This window comes from Pteropus vampyrus, unplaced genomic scaffold, assembly GCF_000151845.1.
Source record: "Pteropus vampyrus isolate Shadow unplaced genomic scaffold, Pvam_2.0 Scaffold35, whole genome shotgun sequence".
NCBI lineage: Eukaryota > Metazoa > Chordata > Mammalia > Chiroptera > Pteropodidae > Pteropus > Pteropus vampyrus.
In genome coordinates, this window is record NW_011888816.1 from 3,162,205 (window position 1) to 3,186,652 (window position 24,448).

At 47.4% G+C, this 24,448-nt stretch overlaps 1 protein-coding gene across 1 annotated transcript in view; it reads right to left on the reverse strand.

Moving 5' to 3' along the window:
- TRAK1 (trafficking kinesin protein 1) overlaps positions 1 to 24,448 on the reverse strand; it is a 123,442-nt gene that overhangs the window by 41,472 nt on the left and 57,522 nt on the right. Inside the window, exon 3 of the mRNA XM_023529069.1 lies at positions 4,995 to 5,071. Coding sequence (XP_023384837.1) covers positions 4,995 to 5,045 — 51 coding nt within the window. The 5' untranslated portion in view covers positions 5,046 to 5,071. The remainder of the gene's footprint in view (positions 1 to 4,994; positions 5,072 to 24,448) is intronic.

Below are 24,448 nucleotides of genomic sequence, written 5' to 3' on the forward strand. Positions count from 1 at the left end.
CGCAGGAGTTACACTGAACCACTGGAGGTCAAAATATAGTTTGGGAAGACTCTGGATTTGACAGGTATTTGTCTCTCCGTCTTGCACAGATGATGGTCTCTCTCCCCTAGGTCTTCAACAGTCCTAAAATCTGTAACTGCCATCACCACTGTCCCAGAAAGCCAGCCAGGTATCACGTCAAGTAAGCCACATAATACGTCCAGCTCATTCCCACAATTTGCGTCTCCCCAGCCTCCCTCCCCATGGGACGAAGAGGGCCAAGGAGTCTGCCCAACACCTGAGATGTTCTCTCTGTGTCGTCACCCAGTCGGCTACAGTGTCTACCAAGGAAGGTCCTTCTCTCAAGGGCCCTTTATCACACTTCAGACTCAACAGTCATGCTTGTTTGGTCCCTGGAGGAAAGGACCCAAAGGAATCGCGTGAAGGAACTTGCACACCCGCCTCTTGGGGGCCGACTCCCAATCAGCATCTAGTGTGTGTGGTCTCAGCCGGCCGAACACTCCGTTAAAACCGCAACACCAACGTCCGTCTTCCTTCAGAAGTGCAGTCAAGTCGATGGACGTTCTCTGCTAGAACAAGTTCTCGGCCTGAGGACCCAGCAGGTGCTCACCGCCCTCACTGTCTGCGTCCCCCTTGTGCAACTCTGGGGGTTCTGAATGCGTCACCCTAAGGCGTGCCTCTGTGGTGTGCACACTGTTTTGAGCTAAAGGCAACCTTAGAGGAGGGATCAAGGGAAACCTCTGCTCCTCCCTGAACTACCTACAAGAACTTGAATTACGGGCCTTGCCCACAATACGAGACTGTCGGAGATAACCTCTTTCGACCTCTCTTAAGGGCAGGACGAACTTGTATTCACTAAGCACCTGCTCTTCTTGGAAGTCCCCAAGGCACCTCACCTCATCCCTAGCTCAGGATGTCTTACATACCACAGTCACTTTCTGTCTCTGAACCTCTCCTGCATGTAGGGTCTCTGACTTGCTCATGTATGTGGGGTTCCAATACATACGTGTGTCTTAAATGTGGTTATTTTCTCTTGCTCATCCGTCTCACGTCTCTTTGATTATTCGACCAGCCAGAAGAAACCTTAAGGGTAGAGGAACATTTGCTCCCCACACATCCAAGCTGCTGAGTTCCAAGCACAGTCATTTGCTACGCTTGAACCACATTTTTATGCAGATTCCACTGTAAGCGAATCAAGCAAAAATTATAACAATGAAGACCAGCTGGGAAAGGCACTGCTCAGGCACATGAAGGAGGCTGAGGGCTGCCCACAGCGCACGGAGCCCAGACCCCAAGAGGAGCGAGAAACAGGAAGGGGAAAAAAAACAGGTGGAGGGGGTGCACTCAACAACTAAGCCCCTCGCCTCTCCCCATTACTCCCCAAGCCTCCCCTCCCCCTGCCCAACTGAGGGGGAGCTCTCACCTTGTCTACACCAAAAATCTAATCTTTATAGTAAAACTCTGCTGGGAAACATTTTTTTTTTAAAGCAAGACGTTACAGTAAAAATAAGGATGAAATGAAAAAAAAAAAACTAAACAAAAAGTTATCCTAGTGTTTCTGTTGTTTCTTTACTAAAGTGATGGGCAGACTGGTTGGGTTTCTCTTGGAGAATTACTAGAATAAAAAAAAAAACAAAAAACTCCTGTTTCTTACAACCAGCCAACATCTAATCAGTGTTTACTTCTAAAAACAGGAGAACAGCTAAGGAAACGACCATCAGATTAAACTACAATGAGAATAAAAGACTAGAAATAAATAATTTAGGGCTTCGGAAATAACCTATTAAAAGAACTGGTTCTTTTAGTCCGCGGGAAACTCGGCCAGGTGGGGTCATTCTTACTCTGCCCACTCCCTCTCCTCAGACACGCTTTCTTTAAGAAGACTGTGACTTGTGCCTCAGCCCCTCTTACCAAGGAACATATGTGCTGCTGACACAGGCCCTGGAGCTGGCGAGCAGCCTGCCTCCAACACTTCGCCGCTGACTCATCCCATTCACCAATTTCAAGAGAAAGTGTGACTAAGAGGCCTTCGGAATAACCCTCTCTGTAACTGGGGAGGAGGCAAGCCTTGCCCAGAGATAAATTCCACACAGCAGTGAGCCCGGGGAAGCTGCTGCATCCTCTTCCCCTTAAATACAGAAGTGAACTCCACGCTGGCCAAGGGCTGTGCTTTGGCATCCTGTGCAAATCCTGCCAGCAAACCCACCTGCATGTGGCAGGCGTGCAAACCAGAGCAAATGGTCACGATCGGAGGAAATGGAACCTCGGCCAAGAAAAGCACAGCACAGTACAACTGTCACATGACTGGGGCAGTTAGATGTTAACCAGGAAACCCGCCTTGTTCCAAAGAAAGGCAGTGACACAGATGCAATGCTTATCGGGAGATGGAGAGGAAGGGCATATATAAAACACGCAGAAACACACACCAACCACTGCCGTGACGAGCCACTAAAAATAAAACCAGGCACAACAGAGCCGCATGGTAAACTGTCCCATGAATATTCTTTTCAGTAACTCGATTTTTTAAAAAAGACAATAGCATACTCTTCATACGGTGGCATTCATTTAGGAAATCAGCTGGGGGGAAGTGAACTGTTTTTAACCAAATCTGCACAAAGGGTTGGAGTCCTGGGCAACTTTGGAAGCCGTCCTCCTATGTCCAAGCGGAGCTGGCCCAGCCCTGCCAGCTCAAACTCAGTGGGAGCCAAGAACACGGGCAGTGGACACTCACGGAAGCAGCATCCTCTAAAAAACATAACCCGGTTCACGTTTTTAAAGTAAAAATGTCCCACTGCCAAGTAACTAACCGTGTTCCCCAAAACTAAGTCCATAGGGCAGTAAACACATAACCAAAAGCAAGAGTCACACGCACTGCAGTCAGGGGCCTGGGTTGGAAAGCAGCCATGCCACCCTGGGTGTCCTCTGTTCTCTGAGATTCAGGTCCCTTCCCTGTAGGATGGGGAAACAGTGGCGCCTACTTCTGAGAGCTACCCCAGAATTAATGAGATGACACATGAACAACACACAGCTCTCAGTCAAATTTCAGCCTTAATAATAAGGCTGACAACAGAGGCCGGCAGTGATCAAAGGCCTGTCATTGCCAAGATTAAAAAGGGAGGCGGAAATCATCCAACTGGGTCCCCCGTCTTGGGAAAGTTTCTAACGAATCCAGATGGATGAACAAAACACACAGAACTGCAGGGTGGCTCCTGTGCTCAGGGCTCTGTGGGGGTACAGACAACCTGGGGATGCGGTGATGGTGACGGCCTCAGAGGTCACCGGTGAGCCCCGCAGCACAACACTCAAAGCCAGGAAAAGACAGAGGTGACCAAATGGTGCACAAGGTCAAGAGCGGGAGAGGAGGAGGCAGGTCCACGGTGACAAGGGACGGGACGTTTTCAGAACGTGATCAAGTGTGTGGCTTTGAAAGCCACTCCAAGGAGTTCTAAGTGTCAGGAAAGGGCCAGGTGATTACCGAGGGCTTGGGACAGTGGCGACGGCAGGAAGATTAGAGGAGAAAGACACTAAACTCTCACTGCTGAGGCTCCAGGAGCTGGAGTGGTGGCCTTGGAGTAAAAATACAGGCACAGACATAGGACCCCTCAGAAGACCTGACGACTCACTGGGAACGGGGTGAGCGGCGGATGCTGGAAACACGGCAAGATGTGGAGGGCAGTGGCGGTCCTGGGGGTAGTGGACACAGCAGGAAGGGGTCCGTAATAAACCCTCCGCTAATGCCAGCCACTAAGATGGCTGCAACTAGAGTGCCACGGGAAGGCCTTTTCCCCGCAAATGCTTCGCCATTGGCCCTGCCACAGCCCAAAACCCGAACATCACTCATTTGGGGTTGAGGAGTTTGTAACGTCTATGACATGCAGGTGGTCAGGTGGGGCTCAGCGCCTGCTGCCACTCAACCCTACTGGGTCTGGTTGCGAGCGGCCTTCGGGAGAAGGGAAGGGGAGTGGGCTGCAGGGGCAGTGAGCCCTCCAGAACTGAGAGGGAGCTGGAAGGCTCCAGCCCTCAGAGCAGGTATGAGAACGCTTGATGTGCAGAAGGGGCAAACACAGGGGAAGAGAGAGACATCAAAAATGGGGTAAAAAGATGCCCCCCCAAAAAAACTCTGGGTCCCATCACTCCTGCTCGGTCTTGTGTTTCAACCCTGTCCTACCACTGGCTAAGCGTGACAACAATGATTTCTATGTCTCCCACAACCTTCTATTCTTAGGGCTATTAGTAGGGCTAATGAATGGTCACGTGACCCAAAGTCATTCTCGATTCTAGAGCAGAAACGAGGGTCTAAAAATTAGCATCTGTGCATTTAAGGCCTGATTGGGGGCGGCAAGGGGTAAATGGGGGGCGGAATAAAGACGGGCACTTAATAAATATTTACTAAGAACCTACCATGCTGTGGCCTGTTCTGGGCATGGGGAATACACACATTATACTCGACTGTTTTTAAAGGCCTTCATAGCTCTGTAATTCTCGACTGCCAACACAGTGCTGGGAAGAAAGTGACAAAACCATGGTCTCTGAAATACCAGCAGCTCATCTAATCCTCAGCAAATTTCCTAAGTTTTTCTTGCCATGCTTATTTTGGTTATTTCCAGGCTGACGCTGAGTAAATATCTCCTTAACCGTATGTAAACAAAACAAACAAAGATATGGGTAATGACGTATTTTTCTGATATTTTTTGGGCACACTTAAAATATATCCTAACAAAGTTTTTGAGATTTTTTTTTTTTTTAATCTAAAACTGGGTATTCTAGCAGGTATTTCAATGCTACCTGATTTTGTCATTAACACCTTGTACAAAGTTACAGCTACCAAGACTAACATGGCTACCAGTTCAAAAAGCAAAGCCACGACATCATACCCTGAGAGGGCCCGATTCCGGAGCGTCTTCACGCGGATGGACAATAACGTACGCTTTAATCAATATAAGCGATATTCGATCGCTGATGAGGGACTCTTTGCCTCCCCCCAAAACACTTACCTCCTCGAGAAGCCGGGTGACAGCGTCGATGTCATTGTATGTCTTAGTCATCTGGCCCACTCTTTCAGCACATAAAACTGCAAGAAACGGAGCTAACAATGAAACTTCCGATGACACGATCCGCCAAACAAATGACCCATCTAAAAGAGCGGCCCCCAAGCTGTACCTGCGTGTTAGGGGGGCACAAAGCTGGTTGGTTTTGCAGAGTTCGACCCACACTGTACTCAGTCGGTTTCACTTCCCAGTTCCAAGGAAGAGTCCTGAGCTTTGAGGGAGTGAGGGGGTCGGAATGACCTCTAATCCCTGCAAAGCCTTGACATTGTGTGTGACATACTTAGACGTGGTGCTGGGGGGCGAGGCACTGGAGTGGAAAGGGGCCTGGCCTCATGTAAATTCAGTCAACTGAAATGGGTCAGCAGCAGAGACACGACAGTTATCAGAAAGACCTACAGGATGTAGACCTCGCTAACCCCCGAGACCCAACCACGCGGACAGAGTGGGATCCTTCAGAAAGCAGCTCTTGGGATAATTATTAAGCAAGTCTTAGCTGATAATTTCAAATGGCACAGTGCCCCACGCCCTCCCCAAATGGCCTACATGCTAAGGCTGTGTAACCAGTTTCTATACTAAGAAAACTTGGGTAATAGATTTTTTTTTTAAATCCACACCAAAAAGACTATTATCACTATACACACACACACAGACACACACACTACACGGAATAATTGATATTTCACTATACATATAATTTACCATGCTCATAAGAGGCTGCATCAGGCTACTTTAGGACTGTGTGTGTTTGTTTTCCTTTCCTTTGAGGAAAAAGCTTGTGCAGTGAAGGAAGACTTGAGTCTGCTGAAAAATCTTAGGGTTCTTTTGTTTTAAACCAGTAGCAAGGAAACTGATTTATAGTTCAACAAACACCAAGAAGTAGCATGTTTTTTTTTTCTTTCCTGTGGAGGAAGGAGTAAATGCAAATGGATTTAAGGCCCAAGTGTAAAAGTTTTTGAAATCTGCCACTTTGGGGCTAAATAATAACTTCTTAGTAACTCTTCTCAACTAAGGCTTCAGAGAGTAATTCTTTAACAGTCGAAGACCTAGTTCAGCTTTGGCAAGGACCCACATTCAGTATCAACTCATGCAAGGCATTTGGGAACTGAAGTGTATTACTGAGCCAAACTCAGCAGCAAGCCGCAAGGGGAATGCAATAGGTCTCTAAATATTTTATGAAATGCAAATAGAGATCATCCTAGTAAAGGAGCTCAGAGAAATCTGATCTGTTGGAATGATTTTCTTTAGAAGGTGACCTGAAATCTGGTTCCAAATCTGAAACCCAACCAACACAGAGCCCTAAAGCCAGGTAAGGGGGCTCTTCTCCAAGCCTCCCCAACTCGCCCAGCACTTGAGGGCAGAAACTCTTTCGCTAGCTGGAGAGAAGCACGTCCACTGCCTCGGGCACCTTCGTCCCTGCACCTTGGAGCTGCCAGGTGTGGGAAGGCAAGGGGGATTTATAAGGGTTGGTTTAAATGAGGATTCAATTTGATGGAGATGGGAGTCCAGCTCGAATTGCTCTAAATAGTTCATCAGCTCGAGGTCACAAGAAATCTTTAAGTGAAGACTCCTACGCTGTGGACAGGAGTTAGTTTTCATGCCGTACAGCTGCCACATTCTGCTACAGAGCAGATAATGACGCTGGAGGCCTCCGGCCAGCTCTCCTGTAGAAAAGCATCGGCACCGCCCACCCTCTTCATCAACTGGAAATGGGCCACAGCAGTTACAAAAGGCCACTGTGTTGAAATCTGTATTGTGACCGAGGACCTGCTACTGCCCACCATGCTCTGGAAAGACTGAGTCCTCGGCCATCCTGGAAAGACAGAAAACCAGGCTACGTTTTAACCTGTCTGGCGCCCTGTCACCCTAACGTAAGGGAACAAGATTCAGAGCTGCTCTCTTCTCTGGAATTGTGTTAATCTGAAATTACACTTACATTTTTTAAGCTCTTTTTTTTGATGTAAGAAATGATACAGAGATCCCGTATACTCTTTCCTCAGTTCTCCCCAGTGGTGACATTTTGTAAAATTACATCACAACCAGGATACTGCCATTGGTACGCTCCATGAATCTGACTCAGGTTTCCCACGTTTCACTCATACTCATTGGTGTGTGTATGTGTGCGTGAGCGTGCGTGAGCGTGCGTGCGTGTGTGAATGTGAAGCCCTACCCGATTTTGTCACCCATGTAAGTTCATGTATCCACCACCACAGGGCTCCCGTGTGGTGCCCTTTTATAAAGCTAATTAGAAAAAGCCTCACCATATTTTCACAATTGACCCCCCCCCCAAAAAAAAAAACCAAAAATGTACACTTGGGCCAGTGGTTTTCTCCAGCATTAACCGGTCAGGCACACACTATCACCACATACACAGTGACAGGAGGCTTAATGGGCCTTCTCAGAGTTAATTAGGGGCCCGGAGTGACGGAGGGACCTCCGGGAAGTCCCGAGGCCTTTGACCGAGCCTAGCCATGGAGGCCAGAGGCATAAATGAAAAGCTACTGTTGATTCTGAGCTGTGAAAGTTATGTGCATTATTATTCCAGGGATGTTTTTTAAAATATATATAATTCCCCAAAGTAGGATAACCATAAAAATATTGACATTTGGATGGAATTACACATTTTAACTCTTTTCTATTGTTGTTAAAAAAAATTTTTTTGGTAGTGACCGTGGACTCATTGGGGAAAAAAAGTTACTTAAAATATTTTTTCTAGAAAATATAATCGCCTACAATATAAGGTCCTGGATCCTCCCTGAGGATATTTTTAAGAGAAATTAATAACAGCCGCCTAAATGGATTATGTCATTTAATCCTCAAAGCGCTACTATGGGGTAGGTGCTGACATTAACCCCAATTTACAAATGGGAAAATGAGGCCCAGAGAGGTTAAATAACTCGCCCAATGTCACAAAGCTAGTGAGTGACAAATTTCAAAATAAGAAGAAACTCCCAGTAGGAACAGCAGCTAATGTTTATGGAGTCCCAGCTATGTCTGCGGATTTAAGGTGCTTTCTCAGTTAATCCGCCTAGCGACCTGCAGGGTCGGTGCTGTGACGAGGCTCTGAGAAGTTAAGGACCTGGAGTTAAGGACCCGGCTGAGGTCACGGAGGAGAATGAGGCTGCGTGGCAGGGACTGAACCTAGGCCAGTCCGGCTCCTGTACTCAACTAGGGAACCATAAAAAACACAAGAGCAAGGCTGGGGCTGGCACAAACCAGCAGCGTTCAGGAGTGTAAACAGAGCAAGACGCACCCGTGGTGGAGGGCACCAGGGACTGGTGCTCCTATGAGAATTTAATGCCTGATGATCTGAGGCGGTGATGCTAGCTAGCGCCGGGGAGCGGCTGCAAATACAGGCGAAGCTTCGGGCTCACTCACCTCCTGCTGTGTGGCATGGTGCCTAACAGGCCATGGACCCTTGGCCCAGGGGGTTGGGGACCCCTGGAGGGGAAAGAAAGACCCCTGACCCTGGGACTCAGAGGCTTAGGTTTTTAAAGGAGACTCTACCGAGGCCTCCATAGGAGGTGAGCCCCGTGTTGGTGTCTTGAGTTTTCTCTTCCAAGAACTGAGGGGACAAGAAGTGACACCAGAGAGGGCGGGAGATAACAAACGACGCCTTTAAACAGTAAGACAAGTGCAGGCTGCATTTCCTATCGATGTCCGAGATACGCAATCCACAATCAACCACGGTCACATTTCTCCATGGGAACGGTATTCCAAATGGAGGTTCCATTTTCGACCAAGAGAGCTCTATCAAATAAATGCACTTCTGCTCAAAAATAAAAAAAAAAAAAAAAAGTAAAAGAACAGATATAAACCTCTCTAATAACTTCATATGAGAAAACTAGGGTCCAAGTCCTAGAAAAAGAAGTGAAACACGCCTACAGCAGCAAAGCTGATGTACAGCAGGCAGAGCACACATCTAGCAGTATCAAACCAACATTACAGAACACTTGTCATCATGCACCAGGCTCTGTGCTGAACAAGACAGGAGACTCACCCTCCTGGGGTGCACAGAAAACAGGTGGCCCACGTGCCTGTCGGGGAAACCCAAGCCCAGGGGTCTGGACTTTTATCATGGAGCAGTAGGAAGCCACTGGAGGGTTTTTCAAAGGGAAGGGTCCCCATGAGAGTTGTATTTCAGGAGACATCCTGGCTTCAGAACGGATGGTGCGTGTGTGTGTGTGGCGCGGGTGTGTGGTCAGCACTGTCGATTACTCCACGGCTCTCCTGGGTGGCAGTGGGGATGGAGAGAAGCGGTCTTTTTTTCTTGAGAGAGTTAAGAGATAAGACTGGGCGGGAGGGAAATCAAAAAGTATAGTATCTGGGCTTCTCGCTGAGACAAATGGGACAAGAACATGTCATTTCCTGGGTCTAGTGTCCCTCTGTGAGACAGGCACGTGAGACCCAAGGTCAGAAACAAGATGGGCTGCCCCAGTTCTATCACTGGCATGGGGACAGCCGCTGAGGTCACCATGGAATAACGTGCCATGCAGAAGGCTGTCCATGCCACCGTAGCAAGAGGCCCACCTGGCAGGAACGCCCTCCCTGGAGCTGGAGGTGCTAAATCTTGCTTTGGAAGACTCCACGGAGAAGAGAATCAAGTGCTTATTCTTATTCAAGGACGGCAGGCGGAGTCATGAGTGGCCCTGGACTGTCTGACCAGGGAAGGGAGACCTGTGATTGTCCACCACAGTTCACTGGGGGCTGGGGGGAGAGCCCAGCTCCCTGGGGTCTTTTGTCTAAAAAATCAGTAATGCAACTTTTATGTAAATTAAACTGTGCCCCAAACAATTTTGAGAATAAATGCTGGCATTCATTTCCCAGCTCCTGCCCATAGACACGAGATGCCAGCCAAGAAATCAGAAATACCTGTGGTGTGCAGGCCCTGAACAGAAATGGCCAGTGGGAAATTCAGCAGTGACAGGAATTGAGACCGGATAGAAACCCCCACAGCAGGAAAACAATGGGGGGTGGGAGGGGATCAGACATGGGCATCCGACTGCGCCCTCGGGCAGGAGCTGCCGCAGAGTCCAGGTGGCAGCTGGAGCAGGAAGTCCGAGGAAGAACCCCCAAAGCCTGACTGGATGCGAGGAGGCCAGGAGGTCCCAGCTCAGCGACCTGCTCTCCTTGGGAACCTGTGTCTTCCTGTCACATCGACAGGCTTGATAAGGCCCCTTACCGTTTGGCCTGAGGAACACAGCGATGAAATATAATCACTATAATCAAGGTGGTAAATCGCTAAAATCAACTCCGTTGAGGCCTGAGGACAGGATTCTCTTCTTGTCTGAACTGGCCCGGGAACTTAAACTCTTCGACACTCCAGTCCTGTGCCAATGCCTGGACACACATCAAACCTCCAGATAACCCTCGTGTGACCCCTTGAAGGATACGCAAGTCTCCCCACTATCCAGACCAAAGGATGACCATCTCAGACCCATCCAGAGGCCAAGAATGCAGCCCTGATTCTCAAGAATGTACTTTTCACTTCAACAGCTCTTAGCTTTTCTTTCTTCCCTGCAACGCTCTGATGTTGCCTCGTTGTGTTCCTGGCGTGCAGACCCTAAGACCCCCGAATAAATCTTTATCATTTATTTCTAGCCAGAGCCCCCTGATTCTTTTTGAGTTTGTTCGACAGGCCTTGAGCAGACCTCATTTCTCACTCGTAAACTGTATTCTGGTGAAAAGCCGTTGTTAGAACGATTAGCCCTCATCACTTCTCAACCTAATTTTGATAACAGTTCTCGCATTTCAGTTTTCCATGTCTTTGGAGAAAATGAACGAATGAATGGATGAATAATTTTACACACGTGTGTATATACATATATACATATGTGTATATACATAAATGTATGTATATGTAATTATATATATGTACGTATATTTACATTTATAAGTATCCGAACTCTCAGGAAGACATTGTTTCCTTATAACTCAAAGAGCGAGTAGGCAACATACGTGAATATCGAGAAGATATTCATGACTGCCCACTTATATTTGCATTTTGGGTTGTTTGGGTTATGCGTTATTTATAGGTCATTTAATTAATTAGAACATTGTTTTTCAACCTTTTTTTAGAACCTGACCTCAGTCTCCCCTCCCCAATAATTTCTCCTGTCTTCGATAGCTTAGTATCAATTTTTTTTAAAGTAAATTTTATTTGCTATAATTCTTATTATAAAAACTATAAGGATATTGAATGAACTTTCAAAACAAACACGAACCCCTGGAAATTCTGATGTTCCCCGTGGAGATAAGAGCTGGTAGTCAGGTGTCAGAGAAAACAATGGTCTACGAATCAATCAGTGGATTATCCCTCTCGCACCTTGACCAGTAGCAGCAGCCGTCAGATGAAAAAGCATCCCTACCTTTGGCCCCCGATCCTCCGGGAGGTGGTCCTAATATATACTCACTGTCTGCCCTGTTCATAGGGCCAAGGGAAGGTTCAGAGCGTGAGAGCCACAGCTAAAAGGCTTCTCATAAAATTCCAAATGAGTCACCACTGATACCGACTTTCCAGGCATTACAAAATAGATGTCCTTTAAAGCTTTGTCTCCACGTTTCTGAATTCAATGTGTCAGTGCTCTGCTTAAAAACCCTTACCCTGTCAGCAGCTCTGCCACCGCCTGTAAGCGGCGGCCTCTACATACAAGACCAAGAGCCATCCTTACCTGGCCCTGGCCTACCTTTCTTGCCTCCTCACCTGTCACCGGTGCCCATTTTCCACCATAGCTTGTCCACGCCCGATGATGCCACTCTCAGATGCCTGGCCCGGCACCGTGTGTACATTTCTGTAGGGACTTTCTCCCACTTCCCCGAGGAGTTCCTGCCCCTCCCGCAGCCCGGCAGGAAGACAATGCCACCGTGTAGCTGACACCCTCTCCAAGTGTCAGCTCTTCTGTCCCCTGTTATCAAACCTGTGCCTTTTACAGTCTGCCTTCCCTCGAAGACATCTAGCAGACATCTAGACTGGGCTAATTTGGCAAAGCCTTTTTGAGGGGGACATCTTCAAATGGGTGTTTGACTTTGCACAATTGGGTCCATCTGCATAGCAGCAACTCCCACTTATCTTGCCAGACACAATGCTGGTGGGTTAGACACATGATGGCAGGGGAACTCAGGCTCTGAGAAGTCAGATGACTCGTCCAAGGTCATAAGGATTTTAAAGATCTCCTAGGTGTCTACGCAAGAGAAATAAAAACATATATCCACACAAAAACATGCATGCAAATATTTATAACAGCACCACTTATTTTAGTCAGGAAGTAGAAATGACCCAAATGACTCTCAACAGGTGAACGAATAAACAAAATGTGATAAGGCCGTACAAGGGAATATTATTCAGCCATCAAAACGATTGAAGTATTGGTACATGCTACAACGTGGCTGAACCTCAACAACCCTGTGCTCAGAAGCCAAACACAAAAGACCATATATTATATGATGCCATTCATATAAAATACCCAGTACTGGCAAATTAGAGAGACAGAAAGCAGGTCAGTGGTTGCCTGGGGGTGGGAGTGGGAATGAGACTGACTGTAAATGGGCATGAGAGATCTCAGGGTGCAGGGTTGGGGGTACAAGTGTTCTAAAACTAAATTTTGGGGATGGTTGCACAACTCAGCAAATTGACTTAAAAATCATTAAATTGTCCACTTAACATGGGTACCTTTCATGGTATGTAAATCACACCACAATATTTTAAGTTACCAAATCACGTGCAAACGAGCACCCCCGAACTACGTACTCGGTATTCCAACCATTTCCCCATCACGTGACAATGCAAAAGCATTCTTTTATTATCTCATCCCTTGACCGAGACTTTCCCAGGCCCCAATGGTGTTCTCAGACAGCAAAATTGTTTAGGAATAGCAAATCCCCCACTTAAGGACCAGCACTGATAAAAAGCATGTAAATGTACTAGTCTGTCCCGCATACAACAGATTATTTTTTTAAATAAATTTATTTATTTAAATTAGTTTCAAGTATACATTACACTAGTTCGATGTCTATACTGTGCATAAAACAGTCCCCCCAATTGCTCCCTCCCTCTCCTGGCCCTCCACTTAGCTATCATGTTAATGCTAACTGCATTCCCCCTGCCACGACAATAGATTATTTTTAATTAGATAACTGTCGTTAAAATTGGCTCCGATGGCAGAACAATTTCGTGATACATCCAGAAAACCAAGGGCCAACTCCCTCCAGTTTGTGAGAAGAGTTTGACTTTGAACTCTCTTCCCAGGCACGACGCTCCCCTACCCCTTCTCCCAAGTAGGGCCTTTTCTTGGAGGTTTGGCCAAGTCCCTCGCTTAGCTGTTGTCCATCAATATCTATTTAGACTTGACCCAAAATCCCAAGTGTATTCACTACTAAGACCTACAAGACACACATTATTTGGTTTAAAAAACAAACAAAACGTAACTATTTTGATGCAGCCCTTGCGGTGGGTACAGGAATAGGGTGCGTGCCCACCAAAAATGGCTGTGGCCATAAGGGACCTAATTCTCACAAATGTCCCATGTCCCTTCTTACCTGGGCGGTGTATGTCACAAGAAGGCAACTGAGTCTTATTTGGGGCCCAGCACATAGCTGCTCCTCAAAAAAAATGGGAAGCTTTGTTTTACTCTCAAAACATTCTTTATGAGAAAAAGCTCATTTCTAACCAACACCCCAGACGGGGGTGAACACATATATCTTATCGAGTGTCCTGGAGAGTCGTGAGAAAAAAGGAAGCCACACGGAAAGGGGCCACCTCAAGTCAGCGGCGAAACTAAGAGATGGTGAAGTTGCTAAGGAAGACGCTGCATTGACAAGAAAGATGTCCACTGACACACAGCTGTGGTCTTAGGCCAGGGGCCGAAGGGCAGACCGCAGCTACCGCTCCTCGCGGGTGAAAGGTGCTGGTTTATCACGGCAGCCTCCGGGTGGTGGCCTCGGGGACGGCACGGTGGCAGAGGCCAGCCTACTACAAAGAGCAGTCTGTTCCGCCAGCCCCCGCATCTGCATGGTGCCAGGTGTGTGCACTGGGAGGTGACAGTAAAGCATCACATGCCATGGGCAGGGACCTGCCAGGACAGCTCCGGCTACGTTTTACTGCTCATCGACATCATTGACTGAAATTTTAGTGTGGCTATTTCACTGGCTCACTTTTGCTTGCCAAGGCTGGCTGAGAGCAGGGCCCCAAAGCAAGTTATCGAAGAGGCAGGGAAGAAGAAACAGAATGAGTATTGAGTATCTGCGATGTCCGACTGCTACCCTGGGCATTTTACAAATATTATTTCCATAAAACCCAGAACGACCCCATGACACAAATACGATCCCCATTTAACAGGTTGGGTGAGAGGTCAAGTGGCTTGCCCAAGGTCAGGTGGGACATAATCAAGGACTTGACCCTGGTCTGTTGATGTCATAATCATCTACCCAGCCCTAGACTGGAACATTCATCGTTGATCTACGGTAGCCATTTATCACCAGGATATTTAACGAGGGCCAGTGAGTGATAAACGAAAGGCTCATTTTTGACCGTTCACTATGTGCCTGGCCCTCTGTGTGGATGTGGGTCATCTCCTTTTGTTTACATTTATCCTAAGAGGAAAGAATTACTATTGTTCAAGTTTTAGACATGAAGAAAGCGACCAAGCTCACAGAACTATTATGCAAGGGCCTGATCTGTTTGACCCTCAAGTTGATGCTCTTCATTGCTGAGTAAATAAACGAAACCTACCCTCAAGGAATTCTGGGTCTCGTTGAGAAGGTAAGACACATGCATAAATTAGCATATTTCAGAGGAGCAGGCAGGGAGTGCCAGGTGAGAGGTGCTGCTTGGGGAGTTCAGAGACAAGTAGGCTAGGAATGGCAGAGGTTTAGGGGACAGGTGCCGGTAGTGGGCAGCACATCAGGAGCCCCAAAATACACAGACCGTGGGTGAGCTTTGCCCATGGCCAGTTCTGGGGTGATGCTGGTACCAGCACCCCAGTAAGAGAACCGTCCTGAGCAACTGACATCACTGGAAGCTTGCGTTGGGTAGCCATGGATACCAACAACAAAACCCCAGGCTGGACCCAGATAATAAACAGCATTACCAAAGAGGCCTTTGGAACGGTGCTCAGAGCAGGACTGATAAGCCAGGTCAGCTCCTTCCTCATCCGTGACTCTACAGCAGCCCTGCAATGCACCCACACGCTCTGCTGGCCACACTGTCAGCACAGGCCGATGGCTCCTTCTCTGGGGTGGAAGTTCCCACTCCGCAGTGGCCAGAAGCATCATAATCACTCTAGGACAGAGCACATCTGGGTCCAGCCATGCTAGACGAGGCCAGGCCTCCTCTGCAGCCCAGGACTTCCTTTAAAGGGAGGAATGTCTGTCCCAGCGGCCCAGCAGGGGGACGCTGTGGACAGACTCATGGGACTGGCTGAGGCACACCAGCAGGCTCTGGGTTCTCATTGCCAACTGGTTTTTCTTTCATCTCTGCTTCTCTCGATGATAATTTCTGGCTAGTGCTCAACACCTGAAAACTTCCCTTTGTGCAAGAGGCTGTGCTGCCGCTCCCCGTGCCTGTCAGCAGCCACCTCCAAGGACCAGACCACGCTCTCCTGCAGCCTGTGCACTCGCTCGGAAAACCTAAACCTGCAGATCAGAGAGCTCAGGAAACCCCGGACCATGTCATGTGCTCTTTTTGAATCCTGCCAGGAGCCCAGTGACTGATCTGGCCGTTAGGGGATGGCCTCAGAAGTGTGCAGGTGAGAAAAAAATGACAAAGTCCGGCTCCTGTGGGCATTCCTTAAGAAAGCCATGGGATGCTGCCAGGTACAAACCACAAGGACCTGATGACAAAAATTCACTCTTCACCAGTGTTTTCCTAAAGCCAGGGGTGCTGCTCAGACACAGAGGGGCATGACCTACAACTTCCCCAGGCCTGAGCTGGCCCCGAGCTGGGGGGACTGGGGAAAACCAGCGAAGCCCCCTCTGCTAATGCCACTCAGCATACAGTTGCTTGGGGTCAATTCCATTTCTGTATCTGCAAGTCTTCAGTGACCAGAAGAAAGATATGGAGCCAGTGTTTTCTCTCCCTGAAGATTAAATGAGATAAGGCGAGGAAAGGGATTCTATTGCTTAGCACCTGGGTGTGGGGGAAGGGAGGCCCCAGGCAGGGTCACAGCTCTGCTCTGTGCCTACAGCTGGGGAACTCTGGACAGGGACAAGCTACTGAGCTCAGCTGCTTGGACTCCAAACAGAAATACACTGACCTCAAAGGCTGCTCTGAAGATTAAATGAGTGACATTCAAAAGTCTGTATCACCCCCACAAGGCCACCAGGAGAGAACAGTGTCTTGTATCTGCAGCTATCAGAACAACCCCAATACTAATGATGTCCTTCAGTTTTCAATCAAAAGCACCTCTTTTAACCAGTTAGTGTAGACACCGCCTGCGAATCCTGCGAATCCAATGTGTACGGGCTCCTGTACACACTGTCACTATTCACAGAGCACCTCCCTCTCACACATGGGACTCAAGACAAGGGCTGTGTGACAACGTTGGAGAAAAACAGGTTGCTCTGGATACAGGGCAGGTTTCCAGCAAAACTGACCACAGACACCGAACCTTCTAAACCAAACCTCTGTCTCCCTGATCCATGCTAGAGACTTCCTTCGGACTGGGAGCAAGCCATGTGCATTTTATTTTACAAAGAAAACGAAGGACTCTGGCCATAAAGTCTTACTCTTGAGATTACTGTCCTGAAAATATTGTTAACACTTTACCTCCAGGACAACCAAAAACATTTTATTGGACTCGTAAATTTAAAAAAATAATAAATATTTTATTGGAGAAAGGAGGGGAAGGGACGGAACAAACGAGAGAAGGAAAAGAATGTAAGTCTGTCTTTACGACGGCAGAGACATTGCTAGCACATTCTCGGGTGGTGCTGATGCTGCCGGATGGAACCCCACTTTGACGACTGCTAGCCAAGTGGCTTAAGAGCAAAGGGGCCCGTTCCACACAGGGTGAAACCACTGCTAGCCATGTGACTTCAGATGGCTTGTTTAACTTAACTTTCCTCTTATAAACCTATGCCATGGAAATTATAACAGCCCTTACGCTCATGTGGCTTTTTTGAAGGAGTAAACGCACGAATCCATATAGGGTATTTAGAACGGTGCCTGGCGCATAGTAAGTGCACAATAAACTGAACTGTCATATCATCTGGCTCTCGGTGTTTTTAAAAAGTTAAACACATATAGATATACAAAACATATACACGAAATATGTACGATGCAAAATTTTTTTCGTCTCTTGGCTAGGAAACATGCCACGGCTCCAGAATCTCGTAGAGCCTTTAATTCAGAATCACAGGGTCCTGTGATTGGTTGTAAAAAGCATCTCCTACCTTCATGTGCACAGGAATCTCCTGTGCAGATTCTGACTCGGTGGGTCCGAGGTGGGGCCTGGGAGTCTGCATTTCTAACAAGCTCTCGGAGGAAGTGGCTACACAGGCCTGCACGATGGGACACACAGCTTTAAGGGACATCAGCTGATCCCGTGAAATCTGGGCTGGCCCCAGCTCTATGAGAGCAGATGGATGCCTTTCCCTTGAGCACTTCCAGGAACCCGGCAAATGCACAGTCCCCGTCTGTCTGTCACTCCTTTCTCCTTCCTCCCCCACCGCCTCTTTCGTGAAAAGGCCGGGCCTGGCGCCAGACCTTAGCATCGGGTCCCCTTGGCTCTTTCTGGCTGTTCCCACTGTGTCCCTCCCCCTGCCTTCTCCAACCAGATACATGAGTCCGTCCTGCAAGCGAAGTGATGATACTTTCAGGACATATGTTTTTTGTGTATGGCCAATTACAAATAGTATTAAGAATATACGTTATGCTGAGACATGGCCATCACAGAGCAGAATTTTGAAAAGGCATTCTGATTGTTTTCACTCAAGACCTAAAGAAAATCTACGCGGTCACTGTTTAAACGTGCTCTTTCACGCCCCCCCAAAACCCCTTTCTTCTGGGAAAGCCCCAGAAGCCCAAGTAGGAAATCATACCCAGCATTTAGTCACATCTTTATTTAACACCCTCCTCCTCCTCCAAAAGCAGCACCCCCGACAGAGCCTTGTGGTGAGTTCAATGTCAGCCCTTGAACTTTTTTATTTGAAATATTTCTAAATTAAAAAAAAAGAAAAATCTCTATTTCAAATCAGTGATTAATAATGTTTTAAACAACGCCAGCACAGAAACATGCTTTATTTATAACAACCTGGTCTCTTGTCCATTCACTCAGTCACAATGAAAGGATACAATGAAAACTTTTAAAACGGAGTGCTGGAATGCCACAAAGCGGGGAGAAAAGACAACTACTGATATTTGCAACAACAGGTAAGAATTTCAAAAGCCTTAATTAAGCAACAGAAGCCAGGCAAAATAATACACACGGTTTGATTCCATTTACAAAGATAAAGAGTGTCATAGAAGAAGTCAAAACAAATCGCAGGTGATACAAGTCAGGACAGGACGGTGGTCTCCCAGGAGGGAGGTACAAAGGAGGCAGGTGAGAGGTGACTTTCCAGGGTGCTAGCAACGTGCCTTTCTCTCCATGGCTTCACATGAGTGTCATTAGGCCACTTACGATGTAAGATCTGGGTGCCTGACATTACACCTCAACGGGACCACAAAAGGGTGCTATGCGTTCAGGAAAACAGCCAGGCCTATCCAGACATTAGCATGGAAAGGATCAGATTTGAGCAAAGCACAGAATTTACCCTCTTCCACGAGGTCCAGCGTTTCATGCTGCTCACGGGCGGGCTTCCTCTCTTCATGTTGGCAGTCGTATTCAAAACATTCTTCTTCCCCTCCCTTGTCTCTCAGGGACATTGCTGAAGTCACCCCAAAGCCAAAACATCTCCCTAAGGGGCTCCCCTTGGGGGAGCTCCTGGCTGCCTGCCTGGAGATGCCATTGGGGCCTCAGCCCCAGGGGCACACGCCGAGCCCTGGCCCAGCCGGGGCGGGGATGGGCCCTGGCTCAGCTGGAGTGGACAGTGTACCCAGGACCATTAGCCCAGGACAACCCGGAAGGGGGTGGCTCCCGTGAGCTGGGAGGAGGGGTGGAGTAAAGCAAGCACCTGTCTGAATGGAAATGCCCCGCCCAGCCATAAGGTGACCCTGCCAGGTGCTGCAGATTCAGAGGGGAGGAGGGCGGGCAGGGGCAGGACCTCAAGCAAGCTCTGTGCTTCCAGATTCTTCTCCCCACCCTCATCCTCCCCCAGAAGCAAGGACAAATGGTAGCTTCCTGTAAGTTTCATAGCAACTGCACAGGGCAATACCAACCAAGCCTTAAACAGGTACACTTGTCTAAAGGTGGGGCGTTAGCAGAGGAGGTGCCTGTGAATGACTGCTCTATGCCCTCAGCCGAGGGATTTCCTGAGGGCTGCTTCAGAAGCGGAGACAAATCTGACTGTGACAATAGCCTGAGTGACTCAGTGCTGAACGGGAAAGGAAGTCATCATTCTGATTTCTAGCAAAAGGGGAAAAAAAAATTGTAGTAACCATTACCTGTGTTCAGCTTAATTCATCCTAGTCTTTCTTTGGTAATAATACATTACATGTGCTCTTTTTCAAACTGCATTTTATAAATCCCACTCTCACCCTGTCTGTGTATTCATAGCCAAATTTGTAATGATCTCTTCAATTGCAAGGATAAGGGGGGCGAGAATGAGGAATCTATCACCTACGAGCTTGCATTGCTGCCCGGAAAACAAATCCGCAGTTTCATTGCAAATCTCGATGCCAATTCCCCCGTACTGTTTGATTTTGCCTGTTACAGTGAAAATGGCAGGTTCTTCCATCAAACGTGCTGAAAGGTGGCCCGGAGCACTGGCGTCTCAGAGAATCGCAGCGCATTCTGCAATTCCAGGGCAGCAGCCACCTGCCAGCTACACTGTGGCAGGTCTCCCTGCTCCTAAGGGCCACACCAGGAGACCTATTCCGCTTCTCTGCTGATTCACCTCCCTTCATTATAAAGAATCCTCTGTGCAAGTTCAGCGACGAAGTCTCATTCACCTTCGAATCCTTATGGCCAAGATGCCTACCTGCTTAGGCAGATAAAAATGTCTGCTGAATTGAATTGCTACCTCCATAAAAACAAACAGAAGACCAGAGACAAATGCTTCTAAATCGGAAGCCAGAATATAATAAAGATTTATTTAAAAATTTAAACCTAGAGACATAGGCACGTCTGCTCAATTTTTTGGAACCCGAAAATGAGCGTTTCATCTTATAACGTTAAATCTGTGTTCTTTGCAAAAAGGAGACTAAGTAGAGATTCAGTAGCAGGGAGTCCAAAATTACACTTTGAAAATCTTCGTAAGTTTTAAATATAATGGTTATATAAAGATTTGCACTCAGGAAAAAATCTTTAATCTGAATAAATGTTATCAAATTGGGCTTGTTAATTCAATTCAAATGGCAGTGAGTGGAAGGAGGGAGAATTTCTACCTTCCGAATTATTCGTTCAGCAAGTAGCAGATTGACTATAAGATGTGTAGGATGCTGGGCTGTAAATAAATGAAAACAAAAGCTGATTTCATATACTCGAAAATACTCATTTGATTTTACTCACAGCTAAGTTGGTCGTACTCATCTTTTAACTCGAATCTAGGCTACTCTTAACAAATGGTGCCCAGCATGTCTATATTATATAATAAAAATAAAAAGATATATAAAATTTTAAAACACATATTAGGATGTGACATTTTGAACATAAGACCACCTACCCTCTTCAGAGCATTTCACCTCTCTGGATTTCATTATTCTTTAGGCTATCCCCTGCCCCCCACCTAAACCTCCCCCCCCCCCCCCGCCGCTCCCTCCCTCTGTGGGGATGTGAAGGAATTCAAACCTCATCCACATCTGCATTCACTTCAAGGTTAAAGGCAGAGATGGACCAAAGAACATGGTCTCTGATGAGTTATTTAACCAAAAGCCAAAGCAAAACACGATCCCTAAAGACCACTGAAAAAGCCCAGGAGTCCCTATGAAAAGAGAGTTAGGGACGTTGACATGGAGCAAGGAGCTGAGGATGGCCAGGCCCAGCCCTGGAGAAGCTGCTGGCACCAGAGAGTCAAGAGCAGTTGTGCCTGCAGTCCCAGAGGCAGGACCAGCCCCCGGGGCCCAGAGCAGAGAGGCAGGGGGTGACCTGCCTCTGGGAACAATAGATGGGAAGGGCCATAGGAAAAAAGTGTCACTTGCCTCCTGCAGGACAGAGGGATAGCTTTCTCTGAGCGTCCCTCTCCAGGTCTATTTGACACACCATCACAAAACCATCTTCCCCAAGCTCCACCTTGCCCTGTCCGAAGAGGGGCCGCAAGCCACTGTGGCCATGTGTGTTTAAATTTCAATAAAATCCAAAATTCAATCACACTAGCCACACTTCGAGCACTCCTTAGCCACGTGTGGCTAGTGGCTGCCATACTGGACAGTATCTTGGACAGGAGTGCTCTAAAGGATGCCCTTCTCTTCAAGATGTGAGCTCTGCACTCCTTGGCCTTCCCAGCCCGCATGTGCCCAGCAGCCTCTGTTCCCGCCTGACCCCGCCACACCCTCCTGTCCCCAGTGTCCCCCTCTCCTCTTACCCGGTGCCGTCTGTGGATCTCCTCCCTCGACTGTGCCCTCCCCCACTGGCGTGTCATGTCTCTGCCCACACGGATCAGAGCGGCCCGTTATTGAGGGTCGTTTTCTCCAAGAACCTTGCCGATGCTCTTTTTAAAAATGCATAAATAAGAGAAACGCAAAGCGCTAAACACTTGGCCTTCGTCCTTTCCCGTCTGTGTTCTAGACGTCCACCTCCTCATCTGAGGGAAAACATTCTCTAGACTTTCCCAAAGCTACCGATAGAAACTCGGTTACATTATACACTGACGTTGACTCCTTCTCTCCCCCGCTCCCCCCCATTTTTTTTAAATCCCCTTAAAAGCCATCAGATGAGTTCTGTCTGGAAAAAGAAGTCAACCCCTACCTCCAAAAAGGTACACGCCTACACAAAACCCAAGATGGAAAAGTGGGGGCCTATTCACGATAGCGACGCAACGTGCAGGAAAATGAGAAAATCATCTCGAAAACCTAGTAACAGCTTTTCAATTAATGCTTACAACACCTGTAAGAAAGCGTCGCTCACGCGTCAGCCACCCCCACATTTTAGAGGTCACTGCCGTCCCTTTTTGATCACCCTCGCGCCTTGCCATGGAGTTTCGGTACGGAGTAAGAAGTCACAGGAACAGCTCTGACAGTCTACCTGAGGCTCCTCATCGATAACATCACTGTGAACCAGACCCCCTCCTGACCCCACGTTGAACCTGTAAGACCCTAAAAGGCAGAAACAAAGGGGGAAGATTACAAAAGGAACTGCGGCGAGAAACAGGTGGTCCAAATACTACACCTTGTTCGATATACCAAGCACCTTTTCAAAGGGATTTTTTTTTTAAAGCACTGAATAACTAGTACTATTTCTAAGAAAATAAAATGAACCACTGGCCCAGCGCTTCGCCGTTTACAAAGAGCTCTGACTTCATCGATGCTCTTCACCCTCTTCACAATGGCTCTGATCGGTGTAGTTATCTATCCCCATTTTCCAGATGGAGGATCTAGGTTGACAGAGGCTCACCGAGGTCCCGGGAGGTCCCCGAACCACACGGCCAGAGAGTGCCAAACAGGCCTCAAACACAAACTGCGGGCCGGCGCTCTGTTCGTCCACCCCTTCCTGAAATAACTACAAAAGTATGTGGTTCCTTTCGCGTAAGGGCAAACACTTGAACCCAAGCCTACTTGAAAATTAAAAAGGCCTCATGGTCTTAATAAGCATACTTTTTTAAGTGACCAGTGTAGCCAAGAAACAATATAAGATTCTGCAACAGAACTAAAGAAATGATTTTCCAGACCATTGTATCTGGAGCTGGTCTCCAGTGACATTGGCCCAGAGTTCCCCAACATACCTGATGTAAAGAATCACCCAAAGCTAAAACGTGCTAAAAATTCCAATTTCTCAGACCCTCTGGTCTGGAGAGGGTCTGAGAATCTGCTTTGTTCCTAAGCAGGTGATTCTCATGGCTTTAGAGGTTCTGCAGTTAGAGATGGGACACATCCAAGGTAACCTTGTTTGACACCAGAGTTTAAACTGTAAACTGTGCAAATGACCTTGTTCGACACCAGAGTTTAAACTGTAAACTGTGCAAATTCCGTGAAGGCCACTGTCACACCGTGTTTGATTGCTGGCTACTTCATATCTCTAAAAATTACTTTAAGGTACTGGCCAGTCAACCCCTCCAATTCCTTATTAATCGAAGCCCTTGTCTCTCGTGCCTCTTGTTACGGCCTCTGGGGTCTTACTGTGTATTTGGCAGGTGTGGTGGGGCACGGAGTGTAAGACCCCACAACTAAAACTGAGAAGGAGGAAGGCTATGGTTATCCAACACCAAGAAAACTCCCGAAACCTCCCCCGAAACCTCCCTGATAAAAGAGAACAGCAGCCATTTGCAATGTAAATCCCAACTTTAAAAGACGGGTCCTAATTGTCCCGTAATCTATATTCCCACCCATAGAAATGACTTTTTTCAGGGCTGACCCTGCAATTTAAGTGTGAGTCAGGAACTGGCAAACATGATGATTTTGCATCTTTTTCAAAACCTTTGACTCATCTTTTGTTATTAGTATGGAAAGTTCCCTATAAGTTTCTCTCATTAAAGACTCAAATGCCACATGACAGGAAAGACAAAGCAATGTTATGTGTCTGCTCCCACCTGGCCCTCTCACTGAGAAGATCAGGACTGGGAGATAAAGACTGATTTGCAATTTTAAAGATGCCTATAAACAGAGGCAAGTTGCATTACCAGACTAACCTGCCAGAGAAGAATCCAACTCGTTAGAACTATAAACACAAGTAACTTCAAAATTAGCATATACTTGAAACCCTCCCCGCTTTGTGCTTTTCCTAAACTAGATTATTTCTGGGCTTCTGTTCTCTTTCTACCTCTGTTTTGCTAACTAGCTTTAAAATGGGATGGTGAAAATGCCACTTGTCTCAGTAAATTCTGTCCCAGTGGCCTTCTCCCCTTCATCCAAATTGGGATGGAAGATACAGGCTGAGTATTTTGCTCAACGTATATTCAGACATAACTACAATCACCACTTATTTACCCGTGAACAGACGAGCCGGCTCTTCGTCCATTCTCCTTTAATGTTGGAAGCGGAGAGATCTGGCTGCCTTGGAGCCAAAAGACTCAAATGAGAAACCGCTGGGTAAGAAAATCCCTCGGACAGATGTGCAGATAAGAGCAGGCCTCCAGTCACCCTTCAGATGGACCACGGCGAGGACTGGCTTTATTTCCAAAGACAGAGGTGTAAAGAGACAGCCGGACAGTGTAGC